Source organism: Epinephelus lanceolatus, chromosome 18 (genome assembly GCF_041903045.1).
Source record: "Epinephelus lanceolatus isolate andai-2023 chromosome 18, ASM4190304v1, whole genome shotgun sequence".
In the NCBI taxonomy this organism is placed as follows: Eukaryota; Metazoa; Chordata; class Actinopteri; order Perciformes; family Serranidae; genus Epinephelus; species Epinephelus lanceolatus.
The window spans coordinates 32,873,078-32,896,724 of NC_135751.1; the positions used below are offsets into that span (position 1 = coordinate 32,873,078).

The 23,647-nt window shown below is 42.6% G+C and overlaps 1 protein-coding gene across 2 annotated transcripts in view; it reads left to right on the forward strand.

Annotated features, from left to right (window-relative positions):
• Positions 1 to 23,647, forward strand: part of grin2aa (glutamate receptor, ionotropic, N-methyl D-aspartate 2A, a) — a 226,614-nt gene that overhangs the window by 198,167 nt on the left and 4,800 nt on the right. For both annotated transcript variants that reach the window (XM_033645183.2, XM_078161659.1), the window contains 4 exons: positions 6,103 to 6,263; positions 13,464 to 13,553; positions 15,760 to 15,857; positions 22,341 to 22,579. In XM_033645183.2, the coding sequence (XP_033501074.2) occupies positions 6,103 to 6,263; positions 13,464 to 13,553; positions 15,760 to 15,857; positions 22,341 to 22,579 (588 nt within the window). The remainder of the gene's footprint in view (positions 1 to 6,102; positions 6,264 to 13,463; positions 13,554 to 15,759; positions 15,858 to 22,340; positions 22,580 to 23,647) is intronic.

Genomic DNA, 23,647 nt, shown 5'->3' on the forward strand with positions numbered 1-23,647 from the left:
ATCTCTAGGTAGAAAGGGTTGGCAGCTGATTTCAATCGCTTGTTAACAAAATCTCAGTTATCTAGAGTGCATTGCTGCCGGGCACGGCCATGTAGCAGGGCAGCGAGCACTCTTATCTCCACCTGTCTGAAACACAGATCCACTGCTCTTTCATTTTCTCATCATCTCTGCATCAAGCTTTCATTAGCAGCAGCTGGTGCAGTTCTCAAAAGCCCTTCACTGGTAATTATCCAGCAAGAGAAGAGCTCCGTCCCTATCTGCATTTCCCCAGTTGGCCTGGAGATTTGAACCAGTGGCCCCCCAACCCCACTCTCCCCCCATGTCATATGTGCCCTCTCCTGACCTCAAAGCTTTGGTTCCACCTTAAAAGAGCCACAAAGGGGGGGGAAGATGAGGGAAGAGGGAGAAACAATAGGAAGGACTGCGTGAGGAGAGAGCGTCTCCTGAGGGCTATCGCTTGTGATGCTGACACACACACTGCGTGACATCACCACCAACACATGAACGCACACACATGCAGAGCTGACTTATCAACGCGCCCTGACCTGATTAGACAATAGCGAGCACATGTGTGCAGGCAGATACAGTACACATGAATATTTACACACACGTATACACATACCATGCAGATAAATGTATGATGTAAGTACTTCATATAAACAATTCAGCAAACAGACACAGGTTTTTTACAGACGATGACACTAAACAGGACATAATGCTAATAATATGCTAATAAATCCCTCAACGGTGTATACGTATATGAAAGTGAAGCAAAACAGATGTGTACATATATAAGAAAATTCATTCCACAGCTCTTTTGGTAATATGTAGTGAAACCACTTCTGAGTACTATGACTCACACACACACACACACACACACACACTATGTGGTTAGAGTGGAGCTCATAATACACTCTTCTAATTGATAGGGTTTGTCTGTTTCTGGCACTGAGGGCAGATTGTTACCGCAGTGCTTGAGGGTAGGTTGTTACTGGAGCAACAAGCACACTACTACAAAACCTTTGACCTGTACACAGACTAGATTATACCTGAGAGAGGCGCAGAGGGGGGAGGAGGGAGACAGAGAGAAATGATCGGAGAGTTAAAAAAAAAAAAAAGGAAAAGAAATTCAGTCAAAGGAAGGGAGAGGAAAAAAGTGACCTCTAACTGAAGATCTAGTATCGGCAATAGGTGTGTGCAGGGGGACTCCATCACACTTGCTTGCAAAATCATCGTCCTACCCGGACCCAGATCTATAACTGATAAAGTATTGAGAATTATTCAATTTCGAAGGATTTCTATTTTAACCTCCACAGCACTGGAGCACCGATTTAGCAATCAGGATCAACTGCATGTGTTAAATCATCCTGATGTGATGTTACTCAGCCAATCAAATCTGTTCATTACAACTCGAGTGAGTGAGGGGTCCATGTCATTGGTTCGACATCCCATTAGTCCGACTGTCCGCGGTGCTGAATGGCTCGCGGCGGGTGTATGGTGCGCCACGACTGGCTCTGGGTCAGCTGGGAAAGGCTTGAGGCCGAGCAGGCTCACGGCTTATGTGTTTGTCACTTTCTTTTTCATTTTAACCCACACCATGATCTTTTCCTGACCCTAACCAAGTGGTTTTTGTGCCTAAACCTAATCAAACCTTAACCACAGGGCATCATGATGATTTCGGAATGGACTTCGGAACAATGGGTTTAATATGGTCGGAACAATGGGATGTCGAACCAATGGGCAGTTCCCGTGAGTGAGTGGGATCCACCACAGACACATATGTGTGAACGTCGCACTGACTTTGTCGGCCTGTTCCAGTGTTACCTACCTGAGATCCAACCTTTGTTTGGCATTGATTTTTTATTTTTCCTAGCTATTTGGGATCAGCACGTCCCAATAATTATAAAAACTCAACATTGTCAATGATAATTAAGTCACTATGTCCTCAAACGAGACGATATTTAAAGGGATAGTGCACCCAAAAATGAAAATTCAGCCATTATCTACTCACCCATATGCCGAGGGAGGCTCTGGTGAAGTTTTAGAGTCCTCGCATCCCTTGCAGAGATCCAAGGGGAGAGGGGGTAGCAACAAAACTCCACCTAATGGAAAAACACATAATTGAATCCACAAAGTATCTCCATACTGCTCATCTGTAGTGATCTAAGTGTCCTGAAGCCCCGACATAAAAAGTTGTGTGGAAAAACGTCATTTGAACTCTGTTTTCAGCCTCATTGTAGCCTGTAGCTCTAACTGCTCTAACTGCCTCTGCCTAAGTCCCAACGTCTTCAAACGAGTCCTTCCTAATTAACAGCGTCGCAGCTTGTTAGTGTTGCTAAAAATTGGTCAAATGTGTTGCCATATCAAACTACAAACATTATTAATCTGAATTAAACAAGTTTCAACCATAAAATGCGATCAGGCTTTTACCTTGTCCACTTTTGTGTCTGGATCGGTTGCACACTGACTTGGCAGAGGTGCCTGCCATCTTGTTTTTACATGGAGTAGTGTATTGTGCTTTGACAAGCACTAGTTAGCACAAAAAAGTGTCCACGAACGAGGACAACAGGTTCTGTGTTCATGGGGGTTTATGATCTACGTGTAGTCGAAAAAATAGTTTTGTCTCCAGTTAAATAGAGTCTTGATATTTGAGCTATAACCACTGCTGGATGCTTGATACTGTCCAGCAATTTGTTAAAAATTAACAAGTAGCCAACTGAGCAAAGAGAACATTTATGATCAATATTATATAGCCTTTGGTCTCTTACAAATAGGGATGCACAATATTGGATTTTTTTGCCGATATCCAATATGCCGATATGTACATCTTATTTGACCGATAACTGATATGGTGTTTTTTGGGAGACCAGTAAAAAGTGTGTTACAGTAGTTGAGTTAGCTTGAAATAAAGGCACGAATTAATTTCTCAGCAAATAAATCAGATTCATTGAAATAATAGATTGTATAAGTCAAGTTTTATTTATCTAGCGCCAAATCATCAATCAAGTTATCTAAGAACAGTTTTCATAGACAAACCTAAATACAAAGGGAAGACAGAAACACCTGTAAAGAGCAGAGGGAAGATGCCAGGAGTGTAACATAAGTGAGATTTATCCGCATCAAAAATCCCTGAATGTTTTCTCCAAAGCATCGAATCTATTCTATTCCCTGAAGAAATCTAATATAATTAAGTAAACGTTCTCCTGTTGGCCTAATATTCAGTTCAGAGAATGGAAGACCACATTTACTTGGCATTGTTGGGTATCTTTGATTTGCAATTAGAGCAGCCCTGATTATTTTGGCATGGATTCAAATGTTGCAGATTTGTCAGCTAAACATTCATCCTGTGAATTCAGCACAGTACAACACAAATAAGTTTAAAGATTAGTAATGCCATTTATGCCAAAGTCCTACCCCGCCTATGTTATGTAACGTGAAAATAGTAACATCAGAGAATTTTGCATCTTGTTAGGACTCAGAAATGAAAATAAGTCATCCTGAGCATTTGTTGTGTTGATGTTTCAGAATGTTTCGGACGGTTGGAGAACAATGAGATAGAAAATAGGATGTAGGCGCTGTAGGATTGATTTTTTCCCCCTCGTCAACTACAGTGTTTTTTAGTGCATGTAGCTGCCGTAACCCCATCAACCTTTTAGTTACAGCTTTTTTACACCACAATCTACAACTCAACAAAGAAGCGTTTGGATTCCCAGTATTTTATAGCTCCGTCTGATCAAATATTAGAAAGTGCAGTGGAATCAGTTGTGTTTAAAGGACTTATCAGACAGAGACACACTCCAGGTGCTGACAGTTTATGTACTCATAGCTGCTAATAGATAGCTGATGTTGTGCAGCTCGCAGGATCTGATCACACAGATATGGAGCACAAATATCACCACGCTTACTTTGACATTAGGGCTGCTGATTAGGGATGTTGTAAAATTGAGTACACCTGTGCTGTAATGCAATACTGATAAAAGAAATAAAATGTCAAACAATGTGCTGCCTTTCAAGTCTGTGTTTATGTCACCACGGATATTGTGCACAGTGTCCAGTATATTAACAGCTTCATTGTGACACCGTGTGTTTAATTTACATTAAACTTGTGGCCACTTCAGCAAAGTAAACTTCTTCCCACTTGAAAACTAGTTTGAAGTTGGCAAATTTTGCGTAAAAGCATCAGTTTGCAGCAGTGCATTGGTTTGGGTCACAGGGCGGACATTGATGTAATACCTCGAATTTTCAAATGTGCAGTTCTTCAATGCATTTACTGTAATGTTCTTACGTCGGTGGAAGGTTAACCACAGTGAAACTAACCAAGAGTTTAGATCAGGGGTGTCTCATACAGCCCAATTTGATCCCAGTTGGGCCGGACCATAAAACCATTGCACAATAACCTATAAGTACCATCGCCTCCAATATTTTCCCTTTTTTGTGTAAAGAATTGCAAGAACATTCTGTAAATGCTCATCCTTTTACAAGGCAGATGAACAGCCCGAGTTGTCATTGGAAAAATAAGTGTGATCTCAACAGTATAGCTCAGGTTTTCCACGTTCAGTCAGTCGACTTCTTACTGTCATTACATGTGCATTTATCCATACATTTCCTGATACAGACTCTTTTGAAGTGAAGTATCTTTAAACATGGTCACAGAAAGGATTTATGTCATATTGGAGAACAGTTTTCTGGTCAGGAACAGCCTTTGAAGCAGAAGTTTACATGTAGTAGGCAACACATTATTTAACTTGCTCTGAAACCTGGAACGTCTTAAGCACTATTTGGACGGGATTAGTTTAACATGGGCACGTGGGGTAATGTCATTTTACCACAGGACGTCGGTAATATTAATGGTCGATTCGCACAGGATAAGAAATGTCAGTAAAGCTACCACAAGTGGGAGGGTTAAATCCATTCACGCACCGCCGTCCCCTGCTGTCGTCATGTGCGTATGATAGGACTGTCAAAAGCACCATGAAATTGAGTTTGAATGTTTTCAAATTAATTTAGTAGAGTTCGAATAATATTAGAATTTATTTATTTTTTTTACATTTTTTTTACAAAAAACCCCCACAAAAAATAAGATGCTTATTGCTGGCGCAATATGAACGTGACACTTGGATGAAAACACCCGTTCTGACCTCACTGAAGTGCCAGGTATGACCAACTTCTGCCTCGCTGTCTGAGCCATGTTTGGATACTTCAGTGCGTAGTTTTCCACCACAAGAGTGGATCCTGGTCGGCTTGTAGTGGTGTCTCATTCTGGTAACGTTTCATCTCTTCTTCAAAAAGGGTAGGCAGGGAGGCAGCAGGTGCAACACTCTCCCTGTATGTCTCCCTGAACAGGTCACACATCGCGGACAGCGCAGTGGGTGGTGTTGGCGCAGCGGGCTCCTCCGTCGGCGCCTCTCCCTCCCTTGCTGCGTCCCTTTCTGGCCCGGCTTGTGCGTGAGCCATCTCCACCCGAACGGGATTCGCCGTGATATACAACATTATTGACAGTATTAATTAATTATTAAAGATATTCGAATGATCAAATTTAGGTTCGAACTTATAAAAAATACATATATATTCGAATATATTTCTAACTTCGATTTTTTTTTTGACAGCCCTAACACACTGCTGGTCTATTCGCACAGGATTAGTATTACCCGAGGTAATTGTCTGGGACCTTTTTACAGAAGGTAAAAGCTGCGGTAATCTTTACTGACATGGCACATTCGGACGGGACTAAAATCTCTGGTAATTATTACTTTACCCCACGTACCTATGTAAAACTAATCCCTTCCGAAAGGGCTTTAGTCTAGTCATCCAGTGGGCCGGATTGGACCCTTTGGCGGGCCGGTTCTGCCCCCCGGGCCTTACGTTTGACACCCCTGGTTTAGACAATCACAGGAAAGTTCACTGCTTCACTGTGACTGATATTTTACCAGAAGGATATCAGATGGTATGACCTATACATCTAGGGCTTGCACGCACCCACAAACACAGAAGCACTCACATAAACTTTTGGACAATTCTGTTTTCGCTCACAGCTTTTCTCTGTGTTTTGTTTTTCCTCTCTCCTTGTCCCCTCTCCATCTTTCCTTCTTTCCTCCACCGCAGTTTCAGAACCCATATGCGTACTCGCCTCCGTTCCGCTTTGGGACCGTTCCAAACGGATCCACAGAGAGGAACATCAGGAAGAACTACCCCGCTATGCACCAGTACATGGTAAAATATCATCAAACTGGAGTCGTGGACGCACTTGTCAGCCTCAAAACGGGGTAAGGAAATACTTCAGTGTGCATGATTGCAAGTAGGCACACTGCTTTACCGATCCGTGATCAAGTACTATTTCACAAATGCAAAATATTCACCCGTCAACACTCTGGTATGTGTGTGTATGTATCTACATGTGTGTGTCATTGCATGTCTGTGAGCGCACTTGCTGTCTCGTGTGTGTGTATATGTGTGTGTATTTGTGTTTGTGTGTGACAGCTCCTCCGAGACTGGGGATGAATGGGCTTCCACATTGGGAACAGCAGGAGCTATTTTTAGCACTGGTCTCTACAGTGGGACTGGTGGTGGTGTGTTATGGAAGTATACTGAGGACAAAAGATTTGAGAGAGCACAAAACACATTTGAGCACTACTCAGTCTGCGAGTCCATGTTTGAGAGCGCACGGATTTGTAAGAGCAGAATTAGATTAGTGCACGAGGGAGGATGGAGATGTGAGCGTAACAGATGATTTGAACATGCAAGAGGAATTGTGTAACCCCGTTAAAGCCAGCGATCGAGATTCTCACGCTGGTAATGATCAAAGCTGCTCGCGTTCACTTTTGGCAGGCGGAATCTTCAGACAGGGAGCAAAAAGTCACCTGCTCGATTTGACTTGGAAGTGAAGGTTCATACTGTAAGACCTTATTCTCCTTTCAAAATAAAAGCTGGGATTGAGACATTTTTTTACCCTCAGATGGAAACAAGAGCAGTATTAGGTGTCTGTATTAAATTAATATTTCAAAATGCACTCTTAACGGCTAAAATTATGCTCACTGTGTCTGCAAATGATCTAGTTTATAAGCCATTATGGTAATTTAATCAAATTATTTTAAAAGTAGCTATTAGCAACTTAGTGTATTAGCCGTGTTAGCTTAGCGCTAACTTATATTTAAGTGACTAGATGTAGGGTTTTCTTCTTTTTGCTTTTTCCGTGTTTCACTGTTTACTGTGATCTGACCAGATGTAGGATTGTAGGCTGCAGATGTGTATCAGTTGGATCCTCAGAATTTAGCTGAACATGAATCAACAGTTCAGATCCATGTGCCCACAATACCTGAAATTGTAGGCTGAATGGTAGGGCATATAGACATGGAATATGTAAATTACATGTTGTTGTAAGTAGCTGTACGATCACTAGTCACTCCTTATAGAGGAGCTAAATATTTAGACTAACTTTAAAGATACATGGCAGTAACAGCTGGTTGTAGGTTTGTACTGTTGCAATCTGATCACATCCCTGGTGATCATATTTTGGCGCTTGGGCAGAAACCTGGTGACCCTCTCGACGCCTTGGTTACCGAAGTGGACTCGTGACTAAGAAGGTGCTGGCAGTTAGGTTTAGGCAACAAAACTTTGGTTAGGGACAGGAAAAGATTGTGGTTGTCAAATCAGTTGACTCATGTCTCTCTCTGAGTGACAAACAACTTTTAGCTTCGCACAGGACACCAACACAGATCTCCTGGGTTAACATCCTGTGCTTATTGGACTCATCAACCTCCTCTACTACCCACTATAAATGGACTTTCTAGCTCTTTTTACTCCGTCCATTGCTCTGACCATCAAATAATGGTGCGGATGGGTTTACATTGTAAAGGGCTGACCTGTTGCATCTCATACAGACGCTTAAGAGTGTATTGTGCGGCCATATCTGACGCTAAGGGACACTGCCCAAGCGGCATTTTTTGATGCCCTGGGAGTGAGATCAGGCTGCCCGTTGCAGCTTGCTAGTCAAAAAGTTAGGTCTGTACACAACTCAGAATCATGTTAGTCAAATTGGATTTAGCTGTTCAATACAAATATGAGACTATTTGTTCCTCTTTTTCATTTAGAATCTGAAAGTGTAAATAGGGATTAGTGGGATGTGGGCCATCAGAGCTAATATGTGCTAACTACTTGAACGAAGGATTGGAAATGTGCAACAACATTGTCCACGCTAGATATCAAACAAAAGCTTGAGAACGTATCTTATTAAGTTGCTGTGAGCTGAAAATTTACCCCTTCTAAGTAGAAGGCAGAGGAAGATCTTGGTGGTAAATTTGCAAATCCTAGGATAGCAAAAGAACGGCCCGCCTTACTCTGCCCCTGATTGCCTTACCTTGACATTCTCACCCTAACCAGTTCCACTTGTCTTGCCCAAACCTAACCAATCCAACCACCAAAGGCAACTACTAGTCAGTCATAAGGAGAGTAGCGCAGGTCATTCCTTCGCTGTCCTAGGATTTGCAAACTGAGAGGGCAAAGCCTCTCTTCCCCGGGCAGCTGCTGCCTTCAGTACAAGTTGCTGGGTCTGCTGAGGAGTGCTCACTCTGCAGCTAATCTGGGGACCAGAACATCCTGAGAAGTATACTGCACACTGACAGACCACAAACAAGGGTTAAAAAAACAGGATTGCTTGACTCGAATGATCTCAGTTGACTGAGGGGTCTCCGAATGATGATTTGAATCTTTAACTTTCAAGGGGCAGCCCTACAAAAACGGTCTAAAATGCTAAGAATTTGTCCAAACAACTGGTGAAAATTGAGACAGAAGAGTCAGACACGAGTGTGCATGATAAGGATTGCACTCTCAAATCTGATTCTGCTCTTGCAAATCTGTGTTTGTGCTCTCTCAAATGTTGACTTGCAGACTGAGTAGCGCTCAGAATTTGTTTTCTGCTGCTTAGATCGTTTATCATCAATATACTTCCATACTCTGTGCGTGTGTGTGTGTGTGTGTGTGTGTGTATGTGTGTGTGTGTATGTGTGAGAAAAGAAAGGGGCTTATCACAATGCTTACCAAGGACAGATTGAAAGACTGTAACAATTTGTGAGGGTTGGATGGATAGAAAATGGAGGTAAAGGAAGCGGGAAAAAAGACAGGAGGAGAGGCAGAGGGGTGACTCTCATCACACTTTCACATGGGAATAAGACGAAAGGGGTCGGGGTAGGAGGCCAAGGGCAAACTGCCTGATTGGAGGAAATGAAGGAAGTGTGAAGGGTAGCAGGAAGGGGCCAAGAGTCCAGGGTAAAAGACAGTGGTAATGGAATGAAAAAGGGAGGGCAACGGGAGAGGAAGGGGAAATTGAGGGTAAGAGTAGAGACAGGAATGGGACGGGAGGCAGAGGAAGGGGACATGAAAGGAGGGGGAGAAGGGAAGATGGAGGAGATGGATGGGAAAGAACCTGGTAAAGGACGAAAGGTTGATGAGGTGATATTCAAGAATTTCCTTCTGATTGGTTAATGGCTGTGGGGTGTGATCCAATCAAAGTTCTTAGCTGGAGGGATGGGCTGCTTCATGGAGAGAGAGGAGAGAGGAAAAAAAGGGAATACACACGCAACGATTATCAGGATGTTATTCATCATCCATGATTTTTATGCAGGTATGCCTTTCAGCTCATTCTCTCCCATCTATAAGTCATAAGTAAACTGGATGTAAACACATAAAGACAGGTTAAACCACTCCTGCATTAATAACCCAAACGCACCCGCCTGTGTTGTTGTATTAACATACAGCACAGAGGTAAACACACACACAAATATGTATACCTTAGTAAACAAATACGACGTGCACACGAGCAAAATCCTTCAAAATAAAAACATTCATGTGTCTTTGCACAAACACACAGCGAGCTGCAGGTGTGTGCAGCCAGTAATACTCTCATTGATAATTCTATTCTGTGGTATTAGCAGATGAGCAACACTGCGGCGTTCAGCTGTTTGAGGCTCGATGGCTGGATTAGCTGTGATCACACATAATGCTGACAAGCTTTACACGCCAAATCTGTTACAGCCATAAGAACCAAAACTATGCACCGGGGAGTTGAATTGATTTGGTTACATTTCAGGACCTAAATCACTTATATTAATGGTACTGTTTGGATTTTTTTAACAGCAAATGAATTGCAAAAATGCATCAATTATTTTATTAGCACACTACTGGTTTTGCATTCATGTCAGTTGCAAAAATATTGGAAAGTGTCAACAGGCTGTAGTGCCCAAAGTGACACAAGAGCCGCAAGAGACACACACTCTTCATTCCTTTGTCAACAGGTGCTTTTACATGGACCGTAATACTCCACTAATATCAAAATAATAGCCCATTCAGAATAAAAATTCCTTATGTCAGGGCGCCCACTAGCTCACCTGGTAGAGCAGGTGTCCCATGTACAAAGGCTGTGTCCTTGCCGCGGTGGCTGCAGGCTTGATCCCAACCCACGGCCCTTTGCTGCATGTCATTCCCCCTCTCTCTCCCCCATTCACGCTATAAAGGCAAAGGTACCCCAAAAATATTTGAAAAAAAAAATGCCTGGTGTTACCACCTCAATAGAAAGAGACTAGCTTGATCAGAAGGAGTTGTAAATCGAGTTGAGAGGGTTGGTTTAAACCTTGAATGATCTATTCAGTAGGAAAACATATAAGGCCCTTACTGAAGTATTTCAACAGGCAGGCTGCCCGTTCCATGTTTAGTAGGTTCAGGTATTCCTTCAGCCAGGAGTCCCCTGTGAAGCAGGCTGCTTTACGCTCCCTCCAGTTTAGAAGAATAAGTCTCTTAGTGGATAAGCAACCCAGTGTCCATAGATGCTCGACAGTTACTCCAACATTATTGTCCAACTAGTTTGTGGAGTTTTGAGTCGAGAGGTGGATAATTAATCAGTCAATCTGATCAGAGCTGATTGGATCAGGTCGATGGATGAAAGGAGCAGCTGATCGTGAGTGAAAGCAAACTTTTAGACCCAGCACAATGACCGAAAAAGGTTCGCATTCACTGCGCCTGACACTCTGCTGCTTCGTCTGTGCCCAGAGTCCCTCTGCGCTGCGGGAATGTGGAGCAATGAATAACCAAACGGTATATATATTCCAGCAGCACTCCTAATGAACAATCCAGATCCAAAAATAGAAATCAAAACGTGGCGGCAGATGTTTTAATCATGGCAGCCCGCCACAGATAAATGAATGTGTGGGAAAGCCTGTGTTGAATGAACTGAATTCTCTCATTGAGGTTTGGAAAAAAACATCTTCTGTTATACTTTCGGGACATTAGACGCTTCACAGCTGGTAGAACCACTTATGTTCTGATTAAATGCTTTGAGGCATGTAAACACACATCTTATTGGATCACTTTCTTTAGCATCCATGTAAACAATTCAGCTGGAATCTCTTCAGGGAATGATTTCAGTCGGATTGAGGAAATATTGTCCATGTAACTGCAGCTAATGAGACCACTGTGTCGGCACAGCGGCCTAGCCCCAACCCAGTGATACTCAACTGGCAGACGATGTGGTGCCAGATGGTCTGTCAACCATTTTCTAATTCACAGTGACAGTAAATTGATTCACATTTGGATTTTTTTTGTGCTTTGAATGTAGACGAGGTGTCAGAGTGCATCAAGAAAAGGTCTGATCTGAGCCCCCAGTGTCCTCAAATCTTAGAAACGCCCCTGCATATCCCCTAACTTGTTCCGTGAGGGGCTGCTGCTTTCGCCTACTAACGAATTTGCCCTTTTATATTCATTTTGATCTGACAAATATTATTGTTTGTGAATGAACTGACCCCTGGACTCCCCCAAGTTCAGTGTCCCGCCCTAACCCAACACAAAGGGCAAAAACAGAACAGTTGCAGAGTTGTCGAGCAAAAAAGGACAAGTCACATTCATGCAACACTACAGGTGGAATATCTTGTGCGATGTATTGTATGGCCATGCAAACATGGACACAGAGGAGCAGAGGACTTATTTCTATCGTGGTAACTTTCCAGAGTTTACAAAGGTTCAACACAAGAGTCTTGGCATTTCATGAGCCTTCAACCTGACCTGTTTGTATTTCATTTTCTCTCTGGTAGCCACACCAACCCAGCCCCTGGAGTTTTTATGACGCAGTACTGTTGTCAGTCTGAACACAGCCTTGCATGTTTTAACTGAACCTGAATTCTGAACATAAAATACTGTATTCTCTCTGATATGGTGGCTGTTAAGAGCTTGAAATAGTTGCCCTGATAAAACTTTCCAAAAGAAGTTTTTATGTAGGGGAGAAAGGTTATACCACGAAAACATTTCACAGATTTAAAATTCAGTGTGGCGTCCAGATGCCATTTGTGCAGGAGTTCAACTGACAGGTTATGTGCCGCACTGAGGAGTTTCCCTGTAGTGGTGTAAAATAAGATTGAGAGTCACACTGTACATGGTCATTTTTCCGCGTTAGAGATTACATTCAAAGGTATAGATGAAAAGTGGCAAGACAATCTGTGCTGCTACATTTTATTCAGCCAAATAAAGGTGTGACACATCGTGATGACTGAATCTCACTCCAAGCTGTCAGAGCCGCAGTGTGTCTGGCTGGCGTCTACGTGCACTCACATATCCATGCTTACAGAGAGGCACTGATGGGCAGCCATGTGTGCGCAATCACACTCGTACTGAAGTGCACACACACGCACACACACACACACACACACTGACACACGCCTGGTTTTCGTACATGTTTGGACACACAGCCTGCGTGTGGATGGAGCCAGTGCTGGGTTAAGCTAATTACACAGCTGAACTATCGGCTGTGAGCCTCCGTTAGAGGGCTGGATCTGACATTCAGTAAATGCCAGCCAGTCACTGCACTATTAGCAGGGCTCTCTGTGTGTATACGTATATGTGTGTGTGTGACTGTGTGTGTGTGTGTGAGTGTGAGCACGCACTGAGAGAGTGAGAGAGCAGCGGATAGTGATGGCATCAGTTACATTGAAAATGTCAGTCTGAGTCTGGGATCTTTGCGTTTGTACGTTCCACTTTGCAACCTGCTTATTTGTGTGTGAGTGTGTGTGTGTGTGTGTTTGTGTGTGTGTGTTTGTGTGTGTGTCTGTGGACAAAGGTGGAAAGAGAGAGAGACAGTGTAAATGTTTGTGTCTGTCTAAAGTTTGTTTAGGTCGTCCATGTGCCTCCAAGGTCCTATCATCAGTGAAGCGTGCTGTATTGAACCGCAGCCACTCCCCGCTGTGTCCTCTGTGTGTTTGGTTACGCTTGGATTGCGGCCCTATTGGAGATGATTTAACACTTTAGAATTGATCCGCAAACAACACATTCTGAAAAATAAGCCCCTCTCCTGCTTTCTGTCTCCTCCTGTGCACTTCTCACTCACTCTCTTAAAAAAAAAATGAAACCCCTCATGCATCTTCATCCCCTCCCTCTGTCTGTTTTCTTCTGTCTCTTTCCTCTGTTCTTTTTTTTCTGCTCCTTTGCAGTAAACTGGACGCCTTCATCTATGATGCCGCAGTGTTGAACTACATGGCCGGCAGAGATGAGGGATGTAAGCTGGTGACCATTGGCAGCGGGTAACCGAAGCTTTGATTCTTTAAAAAAGAGACTTTTAAGTGCGGATTGCCTTCACGTCATGGTCTGATGCTGCCATTCTTTGGTCCAAACCATTGTGTTAAGTTTTGTAAAGGTTTTGTTTATGGTTGCAACGCACAGGTACATGTAAATACAAGCAACAGGGATTCTGAAATTGCTTTTTTATTAAGTTCTCTCTCTCAGGCATAAAAAGTAAAAGGTAGAGGATGAGTAGATTGACCACCCACATGTCTGTACAGTAAGTATGAAGCTACTGCCAGCAGCTGGCTAACTTAGCTTAGCACAAAGACCGCAAACAGGGGGAAACAGGTAGCCTGCCTAGATAGCAGAGATAGCAAAATTTGTTTACCAGCTCCTCTAAAACTCACTGATTTACACATTGTATGTCATTTGTTTGATCCATTTAATCTGTTGCTTGGAAACCAGTGGAGACTACAGGAAGTTACTGGTTCTGAGATCAGTTGTGTGGTGACACCACATACATTTTACTGACATTAAACTTCAGTGAGTATTTAAAAAATTAATTTAATATTTAAAGCTGGGGTAGGCAGTTTTATTTTGACGTCATTGGGAGAAAAAAAATCGCATAAGAAATATGTATATCGTACTAGCATATTGTAATTCAAGTGGACTAGGAGAAAACTAGACTTCTGCTCCTTCTCCTGGCTCTGTTTTCAGGCTTTAGAAAATCTAGCCGTGACGGGATACTTTGGCCAATCACAGGTCATTTCAGAGAGAGATATGTGTGCACGTCCCTTCGGTGAATGTCTGATTCAGTGGTAGAGCATAATGCATAGAAAGGTGCTATTCCAGCATTGGAAACAACTGCCTACACTGCAAAGCAACATCAAAAAAGGAAGACAGACTAATCATAAAGAGAGTCTGGAAAGGGAGTCGGACAATAAACAAAACAAGTCAGTATCCTCAGATTTTGCTTATAGTTTAGCCTTCAGCTAACCGGAGCTAAAGCTGCTCACAGCTGCCACTTTATTTTCACGTTTCACGAGCCTCGACTCGCAGTGTAACCTTCTCCTCACTCCCCGCTGCTACAAAACACCTCACAGAGAGAAGAGCAGGTAGCTGCTCCAGAGATGGACCCTTAGTAAGCAGCCACAGCAACACAAACCCCAGCTCTGGGGGACTGGACAGCTCCAACTCCTTGCCAGATCTGCAAACTTTCTGTTGCTGCTGGTACAAAATCTAGACCTGGTGCTGCTGCTGGCCACCGGCCCACCGTGCACTTGCCAAAGTTGAGCTGCTACAACCGCCAGCTGAAGGTCCTTTTCCTGAAAGCTGCTGCCTGCTCTCCTCCCAACGAAGCAGTCCACACAGCGATGAGGAGTGAAGCGGAGGAATGGTGGGGTGGCCAGCTAGCTAATTCATGTCTCATTTGTGAATGGATAAACAGAGAGAGATAGCAAAGCAATGCACTGTGGTCATCTGGTCAAAGGGGCTGAGGACAGGGAGCGGAGAGGTACAGGAGGAGGTTGTATTTTTAAATTCTGTAGTTTTCCAGATTTCTTCCAACCCCAGCTTTTACACATTTAAAGAGTACAACATTTAATTATGACTAGAGTTTGCGAAAGATGAGGCAGCAGTCATTGTACACCAAAACTGGATCATGAGTAGGTACATATCTTTTTAAATCTGTCATCACAGTTTTGTTATCATGTATTCACGTGCCCATATGTACATTTTAAGTGTTATTGGTCATTGTCACTTGTTCCTCTTCTCCACACTTGCTGCAAAGAGATCCATTTTTAGAGCAACTGAACACTAAAACTGCTTTAAGAAAGGATCTCTTTAAGGCCAGTATGGAGCGGAGGGATTAAAGCGGCCAACAGTGTTTCAGTGCACATATGGGCTATGTCAGTGTTGTTATAAGGTATAAGGTTGACGTGCAAACCAACCCTTTGAGGGGGTGGACACCAGGACTGCTTGTCTTTGGGCCCAACCAAAATTAAAAAGTTTTAGTCACTTTGATTGTATATCTGTGACCTAAATTTCCTCTTGGTGACATTTATACACATCATCATGCATGAGGTATCTCCTTAAAGATATTTTTAATCACAGTGACACCATCTGGAGGAAGAAAGGTGAGAATATTTGTTTAAAGGTTAAAATATGTGTCTCCTTTGTGTATGTGTGTGTGTGCGTGTGTGCTCGTCTGGACGTGCTCGTGTTCAGGTACATCTTCGCTACCACTGGTTACGGCATCGCTCTGCAGAAAGGCTCCTACTGGAAACGACAGGTGGATCTGGCCATCCTGGCAATCATTGGAGATGGTGAGAAGCACACTTGCGCTGTGTTCTCATACACAAACTTGAAGTGCATGAGACTATCTGTGAAGGCAAAAGGTTACATTGTTCCTTGCCAGCATTGTAATTCATGCACACATACACACACACACACACACACACACACACACACACACACACTCATCTCTACTGCCTTGTCTGCTGACAGCACAAAGGGAAAGCAGTGAAGTATAAATAGTCCTTTGATGTTATTCTGGACACAAAAGGCTGCTCTAAACAGAGGGCAGAGTGTGTAAGTTATTCTAATATATTCCTCTCTGCAGCACCAGATCTCTGTGTGTGTGTATGTGCAAGCATTACTCTATCTGAATCACCACATTCCTTTATTACAGTAGCTTCAGAAGTTCTTACATAAACAATTTCCCAACTGCAAAACAGAGAGGAAGCAAGACAGCTCGAGCTTTTAGTGACAGATTCATTTACATTTTACATCGAAAGCGTTTTGCTGATGCGAGTGTTCACACAGCCACTCACATTAAGTGCACTGAAGTTGATTAAATGAACATTGGTGTCACAATAATCCTCTCTAACCAAATCTTATCAGGGCTACAGAGCATACAGGCCACACTCCATCATATTTCATGGCTGGGTAATTTTTGAAAAACATCCTGTTCAGTGTTTTTGTTTTGCTTAGTTGTCTTCTCCCTGTTAATAATCCCATCCAATCTTTTCACACTTGTAGCTTTTTGGCAGAGTCATTCAGTGCAAAAACACACTGATGGGAAAATTCACATAGAATTGATTGCAGCTGCTGATAGCACCATAATTTGTGCATCAATTTTAATCAATATTTGCCCCGTCTCAAGGTCAGGAATCACAGATGATACAGAGCTACTGGTATCACAGCACAAACACGCCCATAAAGTTTTGCAGCTCAGTGCATTTGTCATTTGATTACAAATATCAATGTGGCAGAGTATAATTGTTGCTGTTAGAATAATGGCAGGGAGACAAAGAAAGCTGAAAATTTCAAATTGTGAGCTACAGGTCCCGAGCTTAGACTCTTGAAGCCTTGAGTTTGGAATCAGCTTTTGCCATCTTGGTTTCTGGAGCGAGAGGCTGGCGCTGTGAAGGAGCAAGGGGTGGATGTGACTGAGGACACACAGACAGCCTGTCACTCAGAGCAGCCCGCCCTTAATTTTGCATAACTTTAAGCCTTAATAAAATAAGCTATTAAAAAATTCAACCCAATACAGGGAGAAATTAGCCATGGAGTCCTGAACTGTTTTTTGTACCAGGCTGTAAACATGTTTATTTCTGCTGTAACATTGGGCATTTTAAGATGTAGGTCTGTGTGGATTGATTAGCTTCTGGAGCTAGCTTAAAGTGGCCATTCAAAGTACTATAATTTTTGGGACGTCCATGTTGACTTAATTTTTCAGCCCCAGAGGTTGCCGCTTGGTTCTGATCGACAAGGTGCAGAGGCCTTACTCAAAACCTCAGGCAAGGAATTTCGACATGACAGAAATATGCAGGAATATATGCATGTATTTAGGATTTAATGCCCCAGTCAGTCAGTGCTGTTATAGTTATTTAAATGCGCACCTTCAGACTGTAAGAAAAGATGGTATAATTTGAAGTTTGGCACCATGTCTCTCTAGGAACAGCATATGACTTTCAAATAGTGACCAAACAGCAAAATAAGAACTTCTCGGTCCATCACATGATGTCATTGGGCCCAAAAAGCAGTGCCTCCAGGAGTTCGTGATGTTGCAATCACAACAACTAATGCAAATTCAGCCAGTCCCTGTAAGTTCTGTGGTTCCTTGCAACTTAAAAGGAGTAAAATCTCATTTTATTGTAGAGCTGCGTGCAGCGTATTGATTTGATTTAATGCTGGAGGGACTGAAAAAGGCCTTTTCCCATAGACTTATATTATAAAAAGAGACATCTGTATGTGAGTGGTTATATATTTTTTTATTACAAATGAAACGACTCATTTCGCTGTCTAGAATTGATCCAGTAACATTTCTACAGACTAGAAGAGTCTCACGATTCAAGTTAGCAGAGGGCACACTGGAAGTTGGCTGCTTGGGCAGCAGAGGTCTCTGGTGCAGTGGTTCCCAACTTGTCCAGCCATGAGGTCCAGATTTCTCCTTAGTCATTAGTTCAAGGTCCACACAATTCAATACATTCAGCGTCATACTTGCGTTTGGCCATGTCAAGCTAGTTTTCTGTCTCTTTTAGTCAGTCACTCTACAGCAGGAAACAGCACTCTAAAATAAAAGAATAACAAATTAAAAGAAATTCATTGTAATAAATGAAGTATATTTTTTACAAACATGACATGTTTGCGAGTCCCTTGCAGTCCATTCAGAATGGACCAGCAACACACTTTTGGACCACAACCCACCAGTTGGGAACCACTGCTCTAGTGCCCCTGCTCTATGGGCCAAACAGTAGGAAAAATCCAGGTAATTTTATTCCTTGGAAGTCAAACTTTTTTGGCTTCCTGCGCCAGTATGCAACTTTCATTGGCATGAACAGGGTCCCGCCTCCAACACTGTATCCACTTATCTTTATACATCCATGGCTGACACCCATTTAAAATGCACCTCAGCTACTAACAACTCTCTGAACATGCTGATCATTTCACTGTAACAGCATGTGGCTATTAACGCTGATTTTTGTGTAATGGAATGGAATTTTTACAATGAGGCCTCCATATAAAGGGGTTGATTTTGCATCAAATTTATGCATATTACCTCATTTAAATATGTGCAAATAGCACAGGAACACTGTTGCCGGTGCCTTTCTTCCCTAGTGGGTTCTGTGAGAATTAAACAGCTTCTTTTTGTCTTATTTGTGTAGGTTAAGCAGCTGCAAAAGCTGCGCAGTCCTTTTGTGAATTCGCCTCTCGGAGTTCATTAAAAATCTGTATTGTCTTTGCACCAAGCTAATAACTTCAGCATTTTTGTGAAAATTTGAGATAAAAGTCATAAAGTGAAAAAGAAAGATGAAACAAGAAGAGGGCGTGAGAGAGATGGCAAGGGTAAAAGAGATAAAAGAACTGCAAAAAAAGTGTGTGACAGAGAGCAAACACATGGATGGACAAAGTGATGAGCGAGACAGAAAAGCAGAGACAGCGCGCATGTGTGATGGCCAGAGAGAGGTCAGACAGAGGACGAGGCGGGGAGCACGGGACCAGAGGAAGACGAGGAAAGACTGTGTGTCAGGTAGAGGGAGAGGGATGGGGAGTGAGAGGAGGGCAGGTCCTTGATAGATGACAGTGACTTTGTGTCCCGGCAGATGCTACTTGATCAGATAGACACGATGTGGGTGGAGAGCATATGGCTTTTCAGGGACAGAGGGAAGACAGAGAGAAGATGTGTTCAGGGGAGAGTGGAGGAAGGTGAAGAACAAACAGAGAGAGACAAAACAGCCTGTCTGGAAACACATGGTCCAGCACAGACATGGTTGAGCCAGCTGCAGGTCACAGTTTTATTTTAAGGTTAAAAAGAAAGCTTATAATTTTGACATAATATAGTGTCATACTGTAATCTTATGCAGTACGTTTGGCAAAAGTACGGCAGTGTACCAAATGGGCTCTTACTACTCGTTTAATCTTAGTTTCAGACAAAAAAATCCAGCAACAGTCCAAATTTATATGTTTAGACAGTGTTGCAAGATTGTGATCTGTCAGACCTACATATCATCCAGTTCGAGTCTAGGACTATTTGTGCTCAACTGTTTATGAGGTAGAGTTATTTCAAAGTGCAGATAAGCTTTCTGAGGGAACTTACATTAGGGCAAATGTCCTGAGCTAAAATGGATTTTGTGTTTGTGGTTTATAATAATGTAATGGAAAAGACAGATTTGCAAAAAAGTTTTGTGACTGCTCTCACATCTTAAATTAAATGGTTTCTCTCAGATGCTTTAAGCCAAAACATTTTTAAAAGCCCAGAAAGTATGGATGAAACTTGTACAGACTTGTGTTCTTGTGTTCCGACTGACTGCTCACCAGACTATTGCTTGAGCCGTCTGACTGCTGAAAAGAGAACAAAATTTGAATTTCAGCAATACTTCGCCCCCGGAGTCAGAGCAACAGTGCAAACAGTCATAGTTCCCCAATGCTTTTCCCTTGAATGCACTCAATTTAAAGAAAAAAAAAGAGTTAAAGTGACCTGTTGATACGTAGAGATCTCATTTATCTTTGCTCTCTGCCAATGCCACGCATGACATAAAGTCATATATGAAGATGTACCGTTGCTACATCTATGAATGTGTTTGCAAATCTAACAGCAGACAAATTGTCCAAAAGGTTTAATGATGTCTTAGTGAGTCTGCACCCTTAAGACATGTAGCTGAGCACCACCATGATATTTGTCTTTCCCCACTAGCAGCCTTAGTTATCCAGCCCTGAATGACACAGATTGGATTAGCCACGCGCCAAATGTCACAGAGGAAGCCAGAGAGGGAGGAAGGGGGGGGGCTTAGGGAAGGGAACACAGAGTGAGTGATGAGAAAAGATAAGGTCTTTGTTGCTTCCTACCTTTCTTTCATTAACACTAAAGAAACAATCTCTTTGCCCTATCAGGCAACATGGAGGGGCCTGGAAGCCCAGTGGCTGGTGATGCCCAAAGAAATTTATTTTAAACAACAGCCCTCGAAAATGCAAACAATTAAAGAAATGTATAAGCATTCAACCTTAATAGGTTGAGAGATATTTTTAAAATAGAATTCACCATAACGAAGACATTTGCCACAATCAAATATCTTAAGATCTCACTATTTCGAGATTTGTAAGCAAATACATGCAAAATCTAATCTAATCTTCATAAATGACTCAAATACAATTTAGAACTCATATAGTGAAGTGTACTTCATATCTTTCGAATAATACTAATTATGACTCTCTTTGCAGATGATACCACCATTTACCATCAATTTATTTAAAGGTTCTGTGTTCAGGACATTAATATGACAGTAAACCACTCTACTATGTGAAGATAGTAGAGTAGATAGTGGAGTTTGACATACTGAGCAGACATCTCTCTCTACCTCTGTGTGGGTTGTAATCATAGACTGTATAAAATAATGGGCGTAGCTACCATCACCCATTGGTGTGTGGACTTGTTTGAAGCCTCGAGTTTGGAAATTTGGCTTTTTGGAGCTCAAAGTGACAAAATTTGAACGGGACGGTGGAGCTGTGGAGGAGCTGGGGGTGGATCTGACACTATTGGTAGCCTGTCACTCAAAGTGGCCCTGCCCCTTATTATGCATTAATTTAGCTGTAATAAAACGCTAATGTCTGTACGAATAAGGAAAAGCAGTTATAGAAACCAAAACCGTTTTTAGTACCAGGCTGTAAACATGTTTATTTCTGCTGTATAGTTGGCCATTTTAACATGGGGGTCTAGAGAGTGCCCCAGGTCCTCAAACCTGGAAATGAATTAGCATTTCAGCACTCCTAATTCTCTTGTTTCAAATTCAATGTTTTTTTTGCATGGGTTTTTGGTTAAACGTCTGAAATAAGGCCTGTGGTTAACACTAGCTTAAGAGACTTTCACGTTTTGTTCTGCAACATAAAATTCGTCAGTAAATACCCCACTCACTTATTCTGAAGCATTTATGTGCCTTAAAAAAAGGTGGTTGTTAACAAGTTGCTAAAAGAGACTACAGAACATCATCACGCCAACATGGCTTTACAGCTGCACTTTGGGGGTAACATTAAGTCATGCAATCATGGTGTAGTTTGTTTATAGCCTAACATTAGCTTTTTACCTCTGGCGATTGCACTAAGTCTTCAAAAATCATGAAAGTGGTTTATTTGTGAGAGTAATCTTGCTGAACAAAATGCGTAAATATCATAAACATTTGTTTGCCACTTCATTTTTTAGTCCTGGAGGCTGCTGCGTGGTTTTAATCTAAGCTTCTCTGTGGTATGTCATGGCAGACTGTCTAGCTGCGCACGCATATTAGTACATGCATATATAACACTAGCTAACTCATGGCTGCCGATTTGTACTGTGCTCATACGGCAGTTACCACTAAAATCAGGATGGCGTCATTGTGGAAGGGTAGTGCCAACCTTCTGACTTCCCATAGTTAACACCGTTAGCTTTGTCAGCATTGTTGCCGTTGTTTAGCACTGTTTATGTAGTAGCACTGGTAGCTGCTAGCCGCCAGCTCAGCCAGCTTCATTTTGAGATCCAGGTTCAGACATCTCATGCTCTGAATTTTGCATAAAGCCTCTGTGAAACAAATACTGTTTTCAAATGCAAGCAAAACATAGATCAATTTCACTGCAGCTTTTGCAGAATGTTTTACGCACATACATGGTAACTTCAGTACTGTAGTGATTCTGAAGGTAAATCTCTGTCTCATATAATGTAATATCAGAGTATGAACTAATGTCTACCCTTGAAATTCAATGGTTGGATGCTTTTCAAACCCCAATGAGCCGTGCAGTAAAGAATGTGAGTCTCTCCCTGTTCTTTTGCTTTTCAGGTGAAATGGAGGAACTGGAAGCCCAGTGGCTGACAGGAATTTGCCACAATGAGAAGAACGAGGTGATGTCCAGTCAGCTGGATATCGACAACATGGCTGGTGTCTTCTACATGCTCGCCACGGCCATGGGGCTCTCCCTCATCACCTTCGTCTCCGAGCATCTCTTCTACTGGAGGCTTAGATACTGCTTCACTGGGGTCTGCACCGGCAAGCCGGGCCTTCTTTTCTCCATCAGCAGGGTAAGGGCTGTTTTGTATGTGCAGGCATGTTCTACAAGCATGCTGTAGCCTTATTTTGTGGTTTGGGAGAACAAAAACCTGCTGCAGCTGTACTCAGAATTTAATTTTTAATCAAAACAAGACACGCATTGAAAGAACAGACCTAAATTTGGCCCAATAGTCACCTCACAAACACAGGCCACTGACTGTGTGCACATGTGAGTATGCGGTTGTGTGAATATCTAGGCTTGGAGTGGTCTGAATGGGTTAACAGTGGTCGTGTTCAAGGCTATAAGGTGCAAGAAGCACTGCAGCTATACTGAGGGTTAATGCGGCATTATTGGGGTCAGACAGGCCTGTCTTCGTTCTATTTTCTATCAGCTGAATAAGGGAGCAGAGCAGGCATGAACACACACACATGCAGTTCTCTGCGAGAGCTACTGCTAAACTAACAAACTGAGTGAAACAAGGGGGAGGAGGGAGGGCTGCACAAAGGAGGATGGGGATGGAGACAGGAGGGGGGAATCACGAGGCAGCCCTGAATATTGACAAAAATAGATCCTAATTGCAGCATGTTTTTGGATGAAATTGTGGCAGCCCACGCTAAATCAATCTATTCTCTCTCATTCTGTTGAAAGGTCAGCATTCTCCCTTGTTGTGTGTAAGAACAGAAGACATGGACCTGCATCCCTAAAAGCACTGCAGTGTCTCTGCACTATTTTGAGGCGGCGTGTGACTCTGTTTTCGAAGTTAACCGAGGGGGGGTGGGGGGAGCGAGGAGGCAAAAACTTTTAAGAGAAGATGAAGTGAGGTTCTTGGAAAGAGACGTTCTTTCAGAGCCATTCTCAAGAGTGATTTGGGGCAAAAGACATCCTTAATGGCCTATCTTGTGTTGATAAGCTCCACTAAATGTGTGGTGAACCAAAAAGCACTTTGAATTTGTTAACGTGATAAATGCTTTTTAAGGATGTATTTGTGAGCTGGGAAATGGTCTCGGTTAGGAAAAAAAATAGCTTTTGTTCTTTGAACCATAAAATGAGAGCCCTGTGACATTACTGTTAGGCATTATATCGGCAGCTCTTTTTTGGC